At 43.4% G+C, this 20,241-nt stretch overlaps 1 protein-coding gene across 1 annotated transcript in view; it reads left to right on the plus strand.

Moving 5' to 3' along the window:
* Positions 1–7,144, plus strand: part of LOC134409362 (androgen receptor-like) — a 102,716-nt gene extending 95,572 nt beyond the window's left edge. The window contains exon 5 of the mRNA XM_063142075.1: positions 6,996–7,144. Within this exon, the coding sequence (XP_062998145.1) occupies positions 6,996–7,144 (149 nt within the window). The remainder of the gene's footprint in view (positions 1–6,995) is intronic.
* Positions 7,145–20,241: the final 13,097 nt, after the last annotated feature.

The raw sequence follows: 20,241 nt of genomic DNA on the forward strand, positions 1-20,241 counted from the left end.
TAATATATAAATAAGGTAAGAAGAGCCAGGCTGGATTCGATCAAAGGCCCATCTGGTCTAGCATTCTGTTACTGCCAACCGTCAACAGGAAACCCATAAGTAAGACGTGTGCAACAGTACGCTCCCACTCATGTTCCCCAGCTACTGGTGTACATAGGCATACTGCTTCTGATACCGGAGGTAGCATATAGCTGTCATGACTAGTAGCCTTCTTGAAGCCTCATTCGGTCAAAACCTTTAAACCTAGGAACAGCTACATCTCGGAAGTCTCTTAGTTTCACCACGAGTTTAGGAAAGTGAGGAAAGAACGAGTTAGGCTTGAAAGGAACGCACGAAATTCCAAAACTAAACAGGCAGTTTTAGCTATTGTGGAGAAACGGTGTCAATACAAAAATCTTCTAAAAACTAAGAAGTTGGAATATTCTATGTGCCTATGGCAGAAACTGGGATTGGCTTGTCTCCGGGGGGGGGGGGGGGAAACATGTTTTGGGAGATGGTTTCTTCAGGTTTCAAAGAAGTACAAATCTTCTCTGAAGCCCAAATCCCTCCCCTGCCCTGGCGTGGGTTAATCATTTTCAAACCAATTTTGGTGAGTTGGAAGAAGAGAGGCCCTGTGTAGAGGAGAATCTACAGCCTCTGAAAGACACTCCAGAAATGGACCCCTGTAACTACTGGAGAAATTAAAACATTGATCTCTCAGCTATCTAATGGCAAAGCTCCAGGTGAGGATATGATACCGACAGACTTATTTAAAGCAAATTCAGGCTGGTGGCCACCTATTCTAGCATGGCTGTTCTCCTTCATAAATCCTTCAGGTTGGATGCCCCTGGATGGACAAGTAGGGTTGTGTTCCCTGTTTTCAAAAAGGTGATAAAACAAACCCTAGCAACTACAGACCTAACAGTTGATTAGATATTATTTCTAAACTTTATTCCAGATTCTTACTAAATAGATTATTAGATTGGGCAGAAATAAATCAGGTAATCCATCCTGAACAAGCTGGCTTTAGGAAGGGACTCAGCACATTAGACCAGTGCTTTATTCTGCAGCATCTAGTCCAGAAGTCAGTCCATGGACCCACAAAAGCTTTGCTTCCTGCTTTTGTCGATCTTTCTTCAGCATTTGATCTAGTAATCAGGACCAGACTTTGGGATAAATTGCAGGCCACAAACATTGACAGGAGACTCCTCATTCTAATACCCATACCAGTATGCAGGTATGCACAGACTCTTTGGGCATCTTGTCTGAAAAGATCACAACATTTAGAGGGGTTAGACAGGGGTGCTTATTAGCACCTTTCCTATTCAGTTTCTGCATTAACAATAGTGTGGATGAATCTCTCCTTCCTTCTTCCCTCTATCTGTAGGACTACATAAAATCTCTATCCTCTTTTATGCAGATGACATGGTCTTGTTGTCCCTTACACAGTTAGGGATGCATAGACTATTGAAAAAGTTGGGAACTTACGGTAAAACTGAATTTCTTAAAATTAATTATGATAAAACCATACTTACAGTATTTGCCAAAAGACCCCAGAGACATAAATGGTCCCTGGATAACCATTGTATTACACAATGTTCATCATACAAGTATTTGGGTGTACATTTTTCAGAGGATCTATCCTGGAAGGCACATAATCAGACTATTATCTCAGCTGCCTCTGGGTTAGCAAAAGCCTGTTGCACGTTCCTTAAAACCAAGGAAAACCAGTTGGTGGACCCAGTATTGAAAATACTCAAGCAGAAGATTTTAGCACAAATTTTGTATAGTGCATAAATTTGGGGGCTGGGTAAAATAGATTATCTGGAAGTTATCCAGAACATATTTCTAAGAAGCATCTTAGCTCTCCCTCCTAGCACCCCAGCTGCTCTCCTTCATGCTGAAGTGGGGCAACTTTCAGTCTCTGCTAGAGTAAACAAGGTTATCTTCTTTTACCTGAAAAGGTTGATTAGCATGCAGGAAATTGATAATTAAAGGCCCCTTCCTGCTTGCAGGAACAGAATAAGTGGCAATTAGGAGAGGCTACTCTAAGGACAATTAGCAGACCATTCATCAACCCAACCTGTGAAAATAATTTGAAGGGTGGGGGGAAGTAAATACAATCACTTGCATCCTTCCTTGCTTGGATGTCACAGTCATAGTGGGGTCAAAGATGGGTGTAGCTTTGTCTTTGTCTAGTCAGGTTGCTATGGTTACCTTTAAATTTGTTCGAAAAGAAGGAAAACCCCATAGGGGAGTAAAAAATAAGCCAAAGGCAAGGGCAGAACCAAGGAATCTTCTACAATAATATTATTAGTAAAAGGTTTATTAAAGTGCCAGGTGCCTACACGTTTCGAACGTGGTTGCGTCCTTCCTCAGGGCTTTATCTAAAAAACCAAAGAATTCTTTTGTATCATAATATTTACAGTTGGAGGCATTTTCCAAGCAACCGGGCCGTAAAAATATATAATATCTAGATAGAAAAACTTTAAAACAATGTGTGTAACGAGATGTTCAAATTGCAAACAAAAAAGATGTAATACATCATCATTCAGCCAATTGGAGTACCGTATTTCTTCGATTCTAAGGCGCACCCTATTTTTAGAGATGTTAATTTGGGGGGAAAAGGGCATCTTAGAATCAAAGAAATACGGTAGTTTGCTTCCTGTCAAAAGCTGCCTGAATTTCCTGTCTGTGTCTGCCCTCCACCTCAGAGTTTTGTTTCTGCTGCAAAGCAAAACCCCACCGCCCTCCCTGCACAAACGCAGGACGAAGCAAGAGCCCTTCTGCCACCCTCCTGCTTCCTCCCCGCTGAGCCCAGGGTCGCGGCAGGAAGGAGGTGCAGGGGCTGCGGGCAGGAGGGGGCTGGCCGAGGGGCAGCCTGAAAGGTTCGGGGGTCCTGAGCACAGAGAGGGAGATGAACCCCAAAAGGCCTCTAGCCGCTCTCCGCTGCATCCAGGGCGGGAAACGCCAGAGTTTGGTTTCGCGCCTAAGAAGGGAGGGAGAAGAGGCGGGGAAGACGCGAATGGCTCCGCTTCCTTTATTGACTCGGAGTGACTTCTGCGCCGCCTCAGGCAAAAGATCCTCCTAAGTGCCGCCACACACACACCCCAAACCTTCATATGGGGGGGGCGGATTCAGTCGCTAACCCTTGTTGGAGCTCAGAGGTTAAAGCAGCAGCAGGTTTCCAGGAAGGAAAAGCAACGCCCCTGCAATGGAACTTAACCACCAGGACTAAATAGCTTGGGATAGCCTTCTCCTCAGAGGATTTATCAAACCCGCTTTGGAGCCATCCAAATCGGTGACGGGACGTACTAAAACAAAGGACAATACCGTATTTCTTCGATTCTAAGACGCCATCGATTCTAAGACGCAGTCCATTTTTAGAGCTGTTAATTTAGGGGGAAAAGTGCGTCTTAGAATCGAAGAAATACGGTATCTATGCAAAGTATAACAATCAGGAACGAATCATCTATGTTACAATAAACAACAGTATTTACTTACAACGTTAGTGCAGTTGTCTGCAGAAGCTGCTAGGCTAGCCTTTAATTCCCAGGTTTAACTATATGTCATCTAAAGGTGTAGTTCAAACACTTTTGGCTGGTACAGACTATTATATATCATTTAGGACTGCCAAGTTGGCGATGGAGGTCTGGAAACTATTGATTGACTCAAACAATTAAACTCTAATAACCCAATATTATATGTTGGTTAACATTGCAATTATAACCCGGATGACTGATACCCTATTAACTCTCTTTTTTGTAGCACTTTTGCAGGCTAGTGGCCAGCTCGCGGCGGGTATGTTATTGTCTCATCTGTTTGCGAATGGCCCATGCGGCTAATATGCAATAAAGTTTATTGGTTGATAGTGAAAAATACATGCGAACTTTAAAATGATAGGACAATAAATTATTTTTGAGACAACAGAGTAGCATAAGAAACAGCATACAATAAGTTGCCATGTCCAGCTCAGTGCAAAGCTGTTGTTTTTCCCAGGCTACCCTGGGAAACAGGAGAGGGCTGAACTGCAAGCCACGTGTGGAATAGTCATGGGCCCAATGTTGAGGCCTCTTCTCAGGCTCTCAGAAGGGGAGAGGCCATTCTCCAACCAAACACAAAGTGACCCACTGACAATGCAAAACATTAGTCATAGCACCCCAGAGCCAATAAAAGCCACTCTATGGAGGAATTAATAAGGAAATGGGAGTGTGCACTCCAAACATGCCTGAACATCAATTGGCTAAACAATGCTATCTAGAATAAATGAACAGGGGTGGTTGGACCTCTTTTTGTTTTGAAAAATACTGTCTCATCTTGAACTTTTATTGGCTCCCTTTCAGCCAAGTGAGTCAAAGGTTAAAATTCGAGATGACCTATCTACATAGGATGCAATCAATGATGCTGGTACCACCCAGCTTACAGGATTTAGCAGATGATGCAATTTGTACAAGGGTGAGCAATATCTCTCTAACTATCTTAATTCATTGACTCATTCAGAACTAAGGAAAGTTTTCACTGAATTCCGTTTCCAGAGTATGCCATCAGCATACCTGGATGGGAAGTATAGAATGTTCCTTTATTCCAGTGCCTATGTTTATGCAAATAGAGGTTATCATTCACTATATCTTTTTCTGTGAACTTTATGACAGCCCTAGGAAAAGATTTCTTGTACCCTTGCTTCGAAGAATGTCTGACAGAACTTTGGCTGAGCAGTTGTGTAAACTACTTGAAGATACAGACCCTTATGTAACTAATCAAGTAGCTTTATTTGCAGTGGCTGCTTAAAAGATTAGAGCAAGGCTGCCGAAAACTGTTGCTGTAGATTGTGCACATGATGAATTGATTTGAGTGGCCTGTTCAACTTTTTTTCCTCTGTGATTGTTTTCCTTTTGTTGCTGTTGTACTGAGATTGTAAAAACCTATGGTTATATACGATAAAATTGAACTAATGACTAGTAGCCATTGATAGCTTTACCTTATCCTCCACTAATATGTCTAACCCTATGTTAAAGCTAACCAAGTTGGTGACTATCACTTCAACTTGTGGAAGCTAATTCCATAACTATGTGCTGTGTAAAGAAGTGCATCTTTCTGTCTGTCTGAATTCATCTTCATTGGATGACCCCAAGTTCTAATATCATGAGAGAGTAAGAAAAACGACTCTCTTTCCCATTTCCCTATGCCATGCGTAATTGTATAGCCCCCTATCATGGCCCCCATTACTCACCCTTTTTCTAAATGGAAAACCCCCAAATGCTGTAATCTCATAGGAGAGTTGCTCCAGTTCCTGGATCATCTAGGTTTCCCTCTTCTTCATCTTTTCCAGCTCTACAATGTCATTTTTGGAGGTGGAGTGTGGTCACACCATGAATGTGTTGAAGGGCATTATGAAGTTAGCAGCGTTTTCCGATCCTGATCCCCAAATCAGCATGTGTCTTTTCCATAGCCATCATGCATTGGGTTGACATTTTCATTGAGACATGGGATCAACCTGTCCAAAGTCTATGATGGGCTAAAGCATTATCCTGACTTGCGAGGGGTGGGGGGAAACAATGATAGTAAAACCCTCAGTCCAGGATATTTATTCATTAAAAATAGAGCATGTGAGCTTCAAGGCTGAAATGTACAAGACTTCGAGATTGTGATGAAAATATTAATCACAGAGGTGACGCTAGTTGAATACTTGTCGGAAACTAAATAATTGTTCATGAGCATTATTTAAAAGCTACTGAAGAAAGGTAACAACAAGGTTAGGGAGAAGATAAAAGATTTAATTATAACTTGGGATACTGGTGGGGAAAATGAATAAAATGTACATTTTGTACATGTATTTCCTTGTACCAAATCGCATTTGGGTCCTTTTCCAATATAAACACTCTTCATGCAGCCCCAGCTTAAACTGACCTGCTTATGTTTCCCTACTAACCAATACTGAGTTGCTGAGTATTTTCAGGGACTGAGGATAGAAAATGATTCTCCAAAAGTGAACCATGATAGTTTGTGAGCAGAGACTTGGCATTTGGTAATCGGCAAATTTCTGTTTTCAGTGGTCATTCATTTCAGCTTTACTTAGCATGTACGGCACAGCTGAAATGCTAAGAAGACAATTGCAAAAGACACTTAGAGCAACAGAACGCATGATTTGATCTCACTTTGTAAAATTGACAGCTTCTGTGACAAGAAACAGAAGCGTAAACTGAGCAGCTGTAATTATGAACTAAATACTTTTTAACATTTTTAAAATGTTGGATAAAAGCTCATTTAACAGTTAAGAGAACGACAAAATCTTCAATGAAGGAGACAACAGCATCTAGGGGAGTAACTTGTGAGATTACAAAAACAGTTTTATAGGCAGTGAATTTGGGTTTCGGAGGCAATCCGAAGGTGTGTGTCTTGCTTGTGACGTACTTCAAGCTGGGTAACATCAAATGACATAAGCCTCTGCCTCTCATTCCCCCTGAGCAAAGCAAGCTTGTTGCTCCCTGTTCAGCCAGTGTCCTACTTGGCGATTCTGGACTTAGGACCATCAGCTCCTCATACTGAGTAAAATTCACAAGAGGATGCTCAAAATAGCAGATTATGTGAATTGTGGTTCTTGCTGGGTGCTGCAATAGAAATAGAAAATTAGCATATGTAGTAGTAATAATAATAGATCTAGTTAACAAAACTGTGTTTCATACTGTGTTCAACCTGTTTTCCTCTCTGGTGGAAGCAAAGAATTATCTTCACTTCTCTCTCTTCCTCTTCCTCCACATCTCCCCATCTCTGTGTGTGTGTGTCCTTCTGTGTGTCACTCAATCTCAGTGCCCAGATTAAAAGTGATACAGGGTATAAAGAATTTACAAAGGGGTTGCTGAGATTCAAGAGGTCAGTCTGATTTGCAGGTTGCTCCCAGCTGGAGATGCCTGGATCCCAGGCCAAAAACACGCAGATACTTTAGTTTGAGAGAAACAGTGAAATGCTTTGCATCTAACCTGGTTTCAACTTTTCTGTGTGTGCCTGTTTCCCTCTAGGTTTCTGTAACCTGCATGTGGATGACCAAGTGGCAATAATTCAGTACTCCTGGAAGGGCCTCATGATTTTCACAATGAGATGGAGATCAATCACCAGTGTGAACTCCTGGATGCTTTACTTTGCTCCAGACTTGTTCTTCATTGAGTAAGTTCTGGTTTTCGTTACAGCTCCCTGCTTCTTTCACATTAGATGGCATGTGATGGGACTGAGGCTGAAAAAGATGGGTTGGATAATGTGTAGGTATTTGCTTTAGCTGAACACTGAATGAAAGATTGTGTTCTCAGTCTTTTCATTTAGATGGGAGGCCTGATCCTGTTTCTCAGCATAATGTGCAACTGGGCAGAATAGGACTAAAACCAATGGGTGGAAATTTCAGGGAAGCAGGTTTCAGCTAAATATGAGGAGAAACTTCCTAATGGTAAAACCTTTTAAACAGTGGAATAGACTTCCTTGAGTGTTGATTGGCTGTTAGCAGAGGCTGGACAGTCATCTGTAATTACATTCCATATTGTAGGTCTTGCATTGTGTGGTAGGCATTGGACTAGATGACATCTTAGGAGCCTTGCAGCTCTACAACTGTGTGATTCTATGCAGTTCTTTCACCACCATGGCTAATGGCTAGTTCACACATGTGACTATGAACATTAGGCACATTGTTATAACTGTTTTAATAGTTTTACTGCTTTTAAATTATATATTGTTTTAAATTGTTTATGCTTTAATTTGTTTTTAGCTGTGTATATTTACTGTTTTTATGTTGTTTACTTTTATCTGTATGCCGCCCTGAGATCTTATTGATATAGGGCAGGATATAAATGTTTAAAATAAATAAATAAACATTTGATGTACATCCTGCCACTTCTTGATTTATAGCTTCATGACCCAGAGCTTTAAAGGGAGAGAAGGGGAAGTGTGATGCAATATGATGAAAGCTCTCCTGATTGCACATACCACTAGATGTTACAGCCCTTGAGTGAGTAACATGTCTATGTGAAACTTTTTTGTACCAAGTTGGACTATTGATCTATCTAGCCCAGCACTGGCAATTCTGACCAGTAGTGACTCTCAGGCAGAAATTTCCCAGCTCTGCTTTTGGAAATCCTTTAACTAGAGATACAGTAAAACAGTAAAATACAAAGTAAAAAACATAAAAACCAAGCAGCTTTTTAAAAACCACTAAAATCCAACCGACGCATATATTCAAGTCAGCTTATGGACCGAAGTCCTCTCAGTAGAAATGTATTTGCTTGCCAGCAGAAGGTCACCATCGAGGGGCTAGCTGGATCTCCTCGGCAAGGTGTTCCAAAACCTGGGAGCAGCTACCAAGAGGGCCTCCTCTCAAGTTCCCACCAAATGCACATCAGATGTCGGTGGAACAGAAGAAGGGCATCTCCTGAGGACTCTCCCATAAGAGCCAGGCAGGCTCTTGTGGGAGAAAACGGTCTTTCAGATAGCCTCCTCCCAAGTCATGTCGGGCTTTGCGCTAGGGTGACCATATGAAAAGGAGGACAGGGCTCCTGTATCTTTAACAGTTGTATTGAAAAGGGAATTTCAGCAGGTGTCATTTGTATATATGGGGAACCTGGAGAAATTTCCTCTTCGTCACAACAGTTAAAGCTGCAGGTGCCCTGTGCTCTTTTAAATCTGGTCATTCTAGTATAGCTCCTGCACTTTAACTGTTGTGATGAAGAGGGAATGTTCTCCATATATACGAATGACACCTGCTGAAATTTCCTTTTTCTATGCAACTGTTAAAGATACAGGAGCCCTGTCCTCCTTTTCATAGGGTCACCCTACTTTGCACGTCACAAGGAGCACTTTGAATTGTTCCCAGATACAGACCAGCAGCGAGTCAAATCCTTTGAACATGGGAGTCACGTGTTCCGTATAACTGGCTTCAGCATTCTGAACTAACTGCAATTTCTGAACACTCTTCCCAGGCAGCCCCAAGTAGAGTGTGTTACAGTAGTCCAAACCGTAGATGTAATTAAGGCAGGTGTCTCCATGGCTAGATCCAACATTTCCAAGGATAGGCACAATTGGTGCTCTGTCCTTAACTCCTGGCCACCATGAAAACATGGGCACCCAGGTTCAGGTTGAATCTTTCCTCCTGAGTCGTCAAAGGCAATGCAGCCTCTTCTAGCCCACTACTAACATAAGAACTTGAACAGCTTCCTTGGCTTTAGATCAGCCATGTTCAACTGCCAGGGATTCCAGAGCCAATTTCCATCTATGGACCTGCCCAGGCACCTCACCTCAGCTACTGCCAGAATTTGGCAGCACAGGAAGCAGCAGAAATGCAGTCAGCAGTTTGCTGCCAAAATTGGTTTGTATAACACAGTAGGAGGCGTAAAGCATCGCCAAAACATGGGCACTCAGGTTCAGATTGAATCTTCCCTCCTGAGTCTTCAAGGGCAATGCAGCTTCTTCTAGCCCACTACCAACCTAAGAACTTGAACAGCTTCCTTGGATGCTAAAAGCAATAAAATACTAAATAATAATAAAATGCCCTCTTTTAAATCTAGTCACCCTAGTGTAGCGCCTGCGCCTTTAACTGTTGTGATGAAGAGGGAATTTCACCAGGTTCTCCATATATACAAATGACACCTGCTGAAATTTCCTTTTCAATACAACTGTTAAAGGTACAGGAGCCCTGTCCTCCTTTTCATAGGGTCACCCTAAGTTAAGGATGCAGAAATTACACAAATTTTAATATACATATAGAACAATAAACACTAAGCACTTAAAATACAGATTCAAAGGATGTTACTTTAAAAAAAAGTGCTTGAAGTGTGGAGGAACTCTGAAAAGGCAGGTTTCCTCTAATTGGGATTCACTGAGTGGCGGCCCAAAACTCTCATTTTAGAAAGTTTATTATGAGCAGTCCTGCAGCACTGCGAGGTGGCGACCTCTATAGGATCTGAAGGACTTCCCACTACTTTCAGGCAAAGCTAACGTACTTATAAGGTAACATTCTCAGAAACATCGGCAGAACTTCCTCATATAATAAACCAATCATAATACAGTAATAGGTAAGCTTTTCTAACTAATGATAGGCAAGGATTGGTATGCATGTGCAGAGTTCTAAGGATAGGAAAAACAAGACGTTGATGGGTGTTAGAAATATGGCAGGTTCTTGTCCCTGACCTTAGGTACGAAAGACGAGCGTAGAAAAACACTGCAGAGGACACCACGTATCAGTATACTGAGGTGCGACTCGAACAGGGTCGGACCCTGATCGGAGCTTGCACACCACTTTTATTCACATAGGGTCAGCTGACGATGGAAAAAGGGGAGTGGAATGAAGGGGGTGGGATGAAGGGGGTGGGATACACAAGGAAAAAGGGGAGTGGAATACATTTACACAACCTGTGTGAGAGGAGTGGGATACATTTACAAAACCTGTGTGAGAGGAGTGGGATACATTTCTAAACAGGATACCTTCTAGTCCCATCCCCCTTCCCTGCCATTCCACATCTCTCTGGAATGTGTGAGTCAGCTACTTCCTCTTGCAGGGTCTGCAGAAAACACAAAGGGCAGCTTAGAGTTCAATTAACCCCTTCATTTCTTACAATCCCCCCTTTGAGACTCACTTCCTCTTTAAAATGATGTGAAGTCTCACTTATTTCTTTTACTCTCACGGGGTATTGTAGTGTATTCTTCTCTCAAGTCTCGATCTTGCTGGCTTAGGGCCATGTAGGTAACTCTTATTTGCTTTTGAGTGACTGACTCAGACACATTACGAATCAAAACAGTAAGGCAGGGAATACAGCATGGCAATAAAAGAAACAATAATAACACCATGAGCACTATGGGAACCAGACTGCGAAGCCATCTAATATCAGGCAACCATGACCATAGCCAAGAAAAGATAGAATCACTTCCCTCATTCTTCCAAGGGCTTTCTTGAATCAGCGTCTCCATATGATGGATAGTGCGGTCAATACTTGGTGCATAATCAGAAATATACATACAACAATGGGACTTGATCAAAACACACACACCTCCTTTCGCGGCTAAAATAAAATCGAGGGCTTGGCGATTTTGTAAGGCCACATTCCTAATTTCACTTTGTTCCTTGGCCAACATTTTAATACTAGAAATTGTATCATTGAACAAACTCTCCGTCCAATTGGATAATAGGTGTAAGTCTCTATAATTAAAGGCAACTCCCACTCCTGGAATTATTCTTCTAGCAACCTCCGTCCCTCAATTAAATATTAAGGGAGAGTTAACTTCCCTTCGATTACGAAGCCTTCTTTTGACTGTGACCTATGATGAATAATTAAAGGGGATAGCATGCACTACCAATCTTTTACTCCCCCCCCTCCCGGTGGAACACGCAGACACATCCAACAATCAGATACATTTAGGGTTTTTGACAACTGCTTAATATCCTGAAAATATGCATTTTTCTCTCATAGATGTTTTTCTTCATACTCAAGAGCATATACCTGGGAAAGAATGGTAAGGAACAACATAATTTTTGCCCACACTCTCATGATTCTACAATTGCGAACTCCCCAAATATAGCTGTGAGAAGCACCAATAGTATAAAAAGTATGAGTGCAAATATTCTCTTGTGTACTATTGTCCGTGAGTGTAGATTTTAAGCTTAGCCCTCCCAAGGTGCTTTGAAGTATATGTCTTTTCTTTGCTGGCTTCTTGTGTGGGACCCCTGTCGGCTCCCGGTACTGCGGCAGGGGGACCTACGTTGGTGTCCTCAGGGATGTATGGTTTTAATCTACAACAATGTGTCCATTTAGCTGATCCCAGCAATTTTACACAGGCATGCGTCACCAGTCCAACCACATATGGCCCTTCCCAAGACTCCCCCAAAGTCACTTTATTCCACTTCTTCAGCCACACTCGGTCTCCTGGCTTGTATTGATGCAAGGGGGCGTCCAAGGGAAGTGTCTGGGTCGTCACTGCATATTCTCGAAGCTGTGAAAGACAGGACTGCAAGCCAGTTAAGTGTTCTCTCAACTGCTGATCTCCCACTTCCCATGTAACTGATGACATGCTGGGTTTGGTGATCCGGGGAGGAAATCCAAAAAGCATCTCAAAGGGAGACACCCCCACCCCCTTTCTGGGCATGATTCGAGCTTTTGTCAGGGCTATTGGTAACGCCTCTACCCAAGACATCTGAAGTTCTATTTGTAATTTTTGCAACGTGCTCTTCAGAGTCCTATTCATTCTCTCAACCTGCCCTGAGGCCTGAGGCCTCCAGGGTGCATGCAGCTTCCACTCAATTTGCAAAGCTTGTGCAAAAGCCTGTGTTACTTTTGAAGTAAAATGAGACCTTAAGTCACTCTCTAAACATTCAGGTACTCTATACCTGGGGACAATCTCATTGTAGTTTAACAACTACAATGCGAGCTGTACAGTTTTTACAAGGAAACGCTTCTACCCACCCCGTAAGCTGGCAAACAATAACCATAAGATATTTATATCCCTTGGAGGGCGGGAGCTCAGCAAAATCAATTTGCACTCGTTGGAAAGGGTAATATGCAAGCGGCTGACCACTTGGTGGCACTTCTTTTGCAGAAGGTCCAGCCTTCTGACATACTTGACAACTCTGGGTGACCCGCTTCGCTGCCATGGTGATCCCTGGGCAAAACATTTGCCCTTTAACATATTCAATCAGGGCTGTCATTCCCGGGTGCCCCAACTGGGCATGAATCATTACAGCAAGGGGGTGTACTAAGGCCTCTGGGATACAAATTCTTCTATCTGGGAGGTCCGTCACGGTCAGCTGTTTTTCTAGCGGCCTTTTGCGCTGCCTCATCTGCTAGCTGGTTTCCTTTTCGAAGGTATGGATCAGTGCTCTTCTCGTGTGCCCGCACATGCACTATGGAGACTTTTTCTGGAAGCTTGACAGCCAAAAGCAGTTGTTCTAGCAAACTCTGGTGTTGTACAGGCTGTCCATTTGAAGACACAAACCCCCGAGTGGATCAAAGTCTAGCATGGGTGTGGCAAACCCCAAATGCATACAAACTGTCTGTATAAATGTTCACTTCTTGCCCCTTTCCAAGTTCAAGGGCTCTCATTAATGCCACTAACTCAGCTGCTTGAGCTGAATATTTACTGGGCAATTTCTCCAGGTACTTTCGAACGGGTTTAATCATGATTACAGCACATCCGGTATATCTCTGTCCATCTTTAACAAAGCTGGATCCATCTACAAACATCTCAAGGTCTGGCTTCACAATTCACCTGGTCCCTTCTTCTGCCCCTCTCCTTCCTTCTAAAATGCTGCTATCATCTTCACAGTTCTCTTTTCTTTCACCCTTTCTTCTTCTTCATCTCTTCTCTCAAACACCCCCCTTGCTATCTCTAGTAAGGCCAGCAGGGGCAATCTCAGAGCTCCCGGAGTCTTTTGGAGCTTTCTCCGAATATCTGGGGCAGCCTGCCCGATAAATTGCATAGTCATTAAATGCAAATTCTCTGGTAGGCTCATATCAAGGTCCATATTCTTCTTCGAACCCTGTCTTCAGCCTTTCCAAAAAGGCAGCTGGAGTCTCATTCTCTCCTGCCTGATATCAAGGGCCTTACTGAGATTTGGGGCTTTCCTGGCTGACTTTCGCATTCCTTCTAGTAGCAGAGAAAAATATCTCTGGTGCCTTTCTCTTCCTGCATCACTATTCACGTCCCAACCAGGGTCTTGTGTAGGGAGGGCAGCTGTAATTTCATTTTCAGTGGCCCCAGGCTTCCCGGACAGAAACTGCACTCTTGCTCTTGCCAATATCGTGGACTTAATCTCCGGCAGGCAAGAATTAAGGAGCATTTGGGAGTCATGCCATGTGGGGCAGTGGGTACTAGCGAGAGATTCAAACAGCGATATCCAGGGTGCTGGATTTTGGCTAACGGGCGGGTTCTGATGTTTCCAATTATACAAGTCACTGGTGGTGAAGGCGACATACATAAAGATTGCTGTGCCGTCTTCTCTAGGGGGCAATTGACGAAGAGGAAACATCTGTTTCTTCATCTGTTTCTTTTTCCTGCCTTTCTTTCTCTTTGTTCCACTAGCGGGAGGTTGATCTGGAGACGGGACGGCGCTGGATGTGCCAGATGCACCCGTTTCAGACTCAGTCTCCAATTCAGATTCACTCTCCTGACGCGGTTGCTGTGGGGCCGTGGGCATGGTATATGGAGGAGGCACAAGATCATCATCTTCCCCTTGCTGAAACACAAATGTTTCAATGATTCTTCTTGAGGTTTTATTCTACGGATCACCATGACAGGGTTGCAGGCAAACACCCATTTGGGTGGTGGCTTAGAGGTGACCACAGTCTGCCAAGGAATCGATATAGGGAAATTGATCTAGTCTCCCTGCGTCTGTCACTATAACATGAACAGCGCTAACAAGTGCCGGGGAGAAAGAACCCCCTTTTGGCCAAGAAGGACAGAGAACAGGCCATTCTTTTTCACATAAGTGCTGCAACCTATCCCTCTTCATCTTAACACCATAATCACCACAAAAAGCCTTAAAATTCTTTAAACAACATCCTAGGGGCATTGCCCCTCCTGAACGGGACTGTGCACCACCCATTGTGACGGGGTCCTAGGGTCTGCTCCCAAACACTCTTGCCAATCGCTTTGCTCCTCGCCGGCCCTGATCCGCCTTTCAGCTTGCAATCAGAGAACCGCGGCTAAGAGCTCCACACTCGCTCGGACCGTCGGACCCTGCTCGGAAGGTCTCCTTAGTGTCCTTCAATCAACTCCACACAAGCAGACCCTGCCCTCCCTCTATGTGTCTGGCGTTTCACAGATCACACTCACCGGGTCTCGGTGCACTCCTTCCGTTCCCTCGGCCGACCCTTTAGGCGCGTCTGCAGTGGCTCGAACCTAGCCCGTCTCCGACCAGCGGGTTCTACGGAGCTCCAAAGCGCGGTCCCACGTTGGAGAGACAGCTGAACTCAGCCGGTCGCGACTTCTCTTCCACCGTGCCTTCGCAGCTTTGGACTACCGCAGCCCACTCAGGGACGGATCCGAGTCCACGGCACCAGAAATTGTTAGAAATATGGCAGGTTCTTGTCCCTGACCTTAGGTACGAAAGACGAGCATAGAAAAACACTGCAGAGGACACCACGTATCAGTATACTGAGGTGCGACTCGAACAGGGTCGGACCCTGATCGGAGCTTGCACACCACTTTTATTCACATAGGGTCAGCTGACAATGGAAAAAGGGGAGTGGAATGAAGGGGGTGGGATGAAGGGGGTGGGATACACAAGGAAAAAGGGGAGTGGAATACATTTTACACAACCTGTGTGAGAGGAGTGGGATACATTTACACAACCTGTGTGAGAGGAGTGGGATACATTTCTAAACAGGATACCTTCTAGTCCCATCCCCCTTCCTTGCCATTCCACATCTCTCTGGAATGTGTGAGTCAGCTACTTCCTCTTGCAGGGTCTGCAGAAAACACAAAGGGCAGCTTAGAGTTCAATTAACCCCTTCATTTCTTACAATGGGTATTGCAATCCAGGAACATCTGTTCCTTGTAACACCCTTCCTGTCTTCGCTAGGAGGCTCACACTCTGACTAATGTGTCAATACTTCTTGTTGGTTGGGCAAGTGTTACTCAATATATTTTCAGTTACAGATTGGATCATATTGCTACAGAAGACTTAATTGATAACAGAAGATGCTTACAGCAAAATAGGGTGGGCACAGATAAAATAGCCCACACACTCATTTCCTCGAGATGATGATCAGAAGCAACTTGGGCCTAACGCATTTCAACACTCGGTCTTCATCAGTGGCCAGTACACTCGAAATGTGCATAGAAAAACAATTATAGGTACCTCAGTCAAAGAAAAAGGAGAAGGAATTCTGATTATTGTTTTTACAATAATAAGAAAGCAAATTGACCTACCAGAGCTAATGTATACTCAAGAATTTCATTAGAAATGTGGGCTTTCCTTACTGTCTTTTTCTGTCCACCGATACTTCCTCTTTCTTTACACAGGGGAAGAAAGAAAGAAAGAGGAAGTAAACAAAGACCACATGGCCCATTCAGTGGCCCTTGTTATCGTGCTGCTTTTCCTGCATAGAGCAGGAGATCGCAGCACATTCAGTTTCAAAAAAACAAATCAAATTTAAAGGGGTCTATTTTGTGATGGAAAGAAGGCAAGAAGGAGCAGGAGATTAGGCTGACCATATTTTGGAAACTAAAAAGGAGGACAAAATGGCCACCCCAAGGAGGCGTGCCCACCAACATGTCCAGCCCCCAAGGGGGCGTGCCCACCAACATGTCCAGCCCCCAAGGGGGGCGTGCCCACCAACATGTCCAGCCCCCAAGGAGGCGTGCCCACCAACATGTCCAGCCCCCAAGGAGGCGTGCCCACCAACATGTCCAGCCCCCAAGGGGGCGTGCCCACCAACATGTCCGGCCCTCAAAGGGGCATACCTACCAACTTGTCCAGCCCCTAGCAGGGCATGCCCACCTGAACATGACCTTGGTCACATGTCTGATTTCACAGCACATAGCCACACCTGGTGAAATTCCCTCTTCATCACAACAGTTAAAGCTGGAGGAGCCTTGCCCTCTTTTGTATCTGGTCATACTAGAATAGCTCCTGCAGCTTGAGCTGTTGTGATGAAGAGGGAATTTCACCAGGTGCTACATGCATACAAATGATAACCACAGAAATTCCCTTTTCTGTGCAACTGTTAAAGATACAGGAGCCCTGTCCTCTTTTCCATATGGTCACTCTAATTCTGGGACAAGATGATACTTTGCAATCAAGCAGACATAACAGTTACTAAACAAAAAAGAAAACACAACTACTTCATTGACATAGCAATTCCTAATAACAAAAACGTTGCAGAAAAGGAAGAGGAAAAGAGAGGGAAATATACACCACTGGATATGGAAATTAAAGAACTGTGGCAGCAGGAAAAAGTTACAATTATTCATTAGTCAACAGTCACATAATTTTTTAATTTTATTTTTTACAGAAAAACTTCAGAAACTAGGCCTACCAAAATACATCCACACCAACACCCACAAAGCAGTCATACAAGATGTTCAATAGTCAGGAAATTTCTGAATCAGTAAAAGAGAGCATGGCTTGGCAAAGCCCATCATGTTCATCTAGAAAAAAACACCACGAGCAAAGAAGAGAGATAATAATGGGAACACTGTTAATTTTTTTTTTAAAAAAGATTGTTTAAGAAGGATGAACAATTATCAGCAATTGTTACAAAATACACATCATGCCAATTATATCAAAACAAATTGGAGAGGAAGGTCTATGGGTCAAAATGTATTATTTAAAAAATAAATTATTAAAAGCTACTACACTAAATCTACCAAACTTTGTGCTGTGTAGCAAGACTATATTAAAGCAGCATACACTCCCTGCTAATTTAGGATTTCACTTGATTTTGACTATCTGTAGTAGTACACCCCACCCACCTAATGCGTTGGATCTTGAGTATGTTAATCATGCATTGCCCCCCATTGAAATCAATGAGACAAAAGCATAACTTAAGTCTGAATCCAACTCAGTGTGTACAAAAAGAAGGTATCTATAACCTTCTCTAGAGCATGCACCTGTTGAACAAATAAGGAGCACTTGTCATGATTGGCTAGCAAAAAGCAACTTCTACTGAAAAGGTGAGGATAGTATAATATGTAATTCTGATAAGAACACATCTAGGATCATGGAAATAGAATTTAAGAGCCCTCAGATTTAGTACTAAATACAAGCTTGGTTGAGAAAGAATCAACGGAGCTTCTGCAGAGAGATGACTTGCATCACCAATCTTATGGAATTCTTTTGGAGTCCCATCATTGTACATTTGAACTTCCAAAAGATTATGACAAAGTCCCTCAACAAAAGCTCCTGGGATAAGAGGATCTTCTTCGTGGTGGTTGGTTTTGTTGGGGGTAGTGGCGGTGTGTGTTGAGTTGTTGTGTGGGAATTGTTTGGGGAGTGAGAGGAGATTAATTGCTAGGGATTTAGGATTGGTGTGGGGAGAGAGAGAGAGAGAGAGAGAGAGAGGTGATTGGTGAGTGGGGAGTTCAGATTAGGCAGAATTGGAAGCATTATATTTTCATTTGAAGCCTTTAATATTACAATAAACTTATTATTATTTTGTTAGCTACCAATTGCGTGTCAGCTTGGCATTATTTACCTGCCTCACAGTTATCAAACACCCACACTAGAATATACCCACAGTACTGCGACGTTACACCTATACTAGGCCCGCTGCATAAACCCTTCTCAGGCCAAGCACCACCACCTGAAAACCTGAGAGAGGGTTAAATAAATCCTTCCCCCTAGCTATGAGGGAAACAGGTTTAATAGAGGATCTGTTTTTAAATGTACAGTGGGTATATTCTGGTGTGAGTGTTTGATAACTGTGGGGCAGGTAAATAATGCCAAGCTGACAAGTGGTAATTGGTAGCTAACAAAATAATAAGTTTATTGTCACGTTAAAAGCTTTAAATGAAAATATAATGCTCCCAATCCTGCCCAGTCCAAACTCCTCACACACACCAACCACCTCTCTCTCTCTCTCTCTCTCTCTCTCTCTCTCTCTCCACACCAATCCTAAATCCCTAGCAATTAATCTCTCACTCCACAAACGATTCCTATCTCTACTCCCAACAATAACATACAGTTACATCACTCTCCTCCCCTCAGTCACTCTTTATATACTCCTTCCCCCACTATACCTATTACATCACAAACCACACCCACTCAGTTCTAACATTCCATACTCACCAGACATACTCAACTAGATATATCCAAAATACACAATTGTGGGGTAATGCCACAAGTACATTTTTTAAAAATCCTATATTTAACTAGGGCTGGGCTCCGCTTTGCTTCAGTTCTTAGAACTGATAGCGGAGCGGCCTGATTCGCCTCCAACAAAGGCGGAGATGGATCGGGTCAGGGTAGCTGCGGATCGAGACCGAGCGGATCGAGACCAAGCGGATCCTTCACCTCGATCCGGAGCTCCGAAAAAAAGGTAAGTGTGGTGGGAGGGGGGCTTACCTGGCACCGCCGCAGTCCATGCAGTGACGGTAGCAGAGCCAGGTAAGGGGGCAGGAGAGGAGGGGGGCTTACCTGCCTCTTTCGCAGTCCGGCGGCGGCTTCAACTGAGGCCCAGGCCTCAGACCACCTGCGGCCTGGTCTTCCTGTTTGAGGCCTGGGCCTCAGTTGAAGCCGCTGCCATACCACGACGGAGGCAGGTAAGTGGTGACAGGGGAGGGGGGGCCTTACCTGGCAGCAGCAGGTAATCAACAACAAGAAAATCAAGCAACTTTGCCCAGGTGAACTCAGAGTAGGCCCCCTCAAAATCATAAGCCCATGCCAACTGGCCCCACTGGCCCCCCTCTGCCCAGCCCTGCTTGCTCACAGAGCTAAAGAAATTGCCCATTTCTGAGCAAGGGGTTACCTCACTTGCTCTGAACCAGATGGGACAAGTTAGGCTTCTGGTCTCATCTCCTGTTGCTGAGCAGCTTTCAGAGGAATAGCTGAAACTGCCCACCCATCCCCGAGACAGATATGGTGTCCTGTCAAGAAAAGCAGGCGGCAGGGCCACACACTGGGAGGAAGAGGAGGAAGAAGAGGAAATATTAACAGGGCAATTCTTGGGGTGGATAAAAACCAGTGCCTTAAAAAAAAAAAAACAGATCGAAGTTGGGAGTCCTTTAAACCGTATCTTTAGTTTTTTAAAAAAAAAATTCAAAAAATATTTTAAAACTGTCTGGTTAAAGTTAAATCTGCACTGAAATATGTTAATCCAACCTCTAAACACTTATCTTTCAGGCGCCAGGTCAAGACTTTTCTCCCAGGCATTTAACAGCATTTAACAACGTTAAGTTTGTTTTTAAATGGATACTGTTGTTTTTATACTGTTGTTTTTATGTTTCTGATGATTTTTAAATTTTGTATACTTTTTAATGTTTACTGTTTTTATCTTTTGTAAACTGCCCAGAGAGCTTCAGCTATGGGGCGGTATATAAATGAAAATAAATAAATAAAATGTCTTAAAAATAAATGGCTTTCTAGCAATCACTTTGTGGTGAACTAACTGAAATCCCATTGATTTCAATGGGCCTATTCAACGTATAACTAAGTCTGCATCCAACCCTTTGAGTTAAAGACTTCTTTTCTATGTCAATACAGAACGTTAGCGAAAATAAGTAAATATTGCTCTGACATCAAGCATTATAAATAAGGCTCAACGTATCATATATTGTTTCATTTGCTTGATACTT

Source organism: Elgaria multicarinata, chromosome 15 (genome assembly GCF_023053635.1).
Source record: "Elgaria multicarinata webbii isolate HBS135686 ecotype San Diego chromosome 15, rElgMul1.1.pri, whole genome shotgun sequence".
NCBI lineage: Eukaryota > Metazoa > Chordata > Lepidosauria > Squamata > Anguidae > Elgaria > Elgaria multicarinata.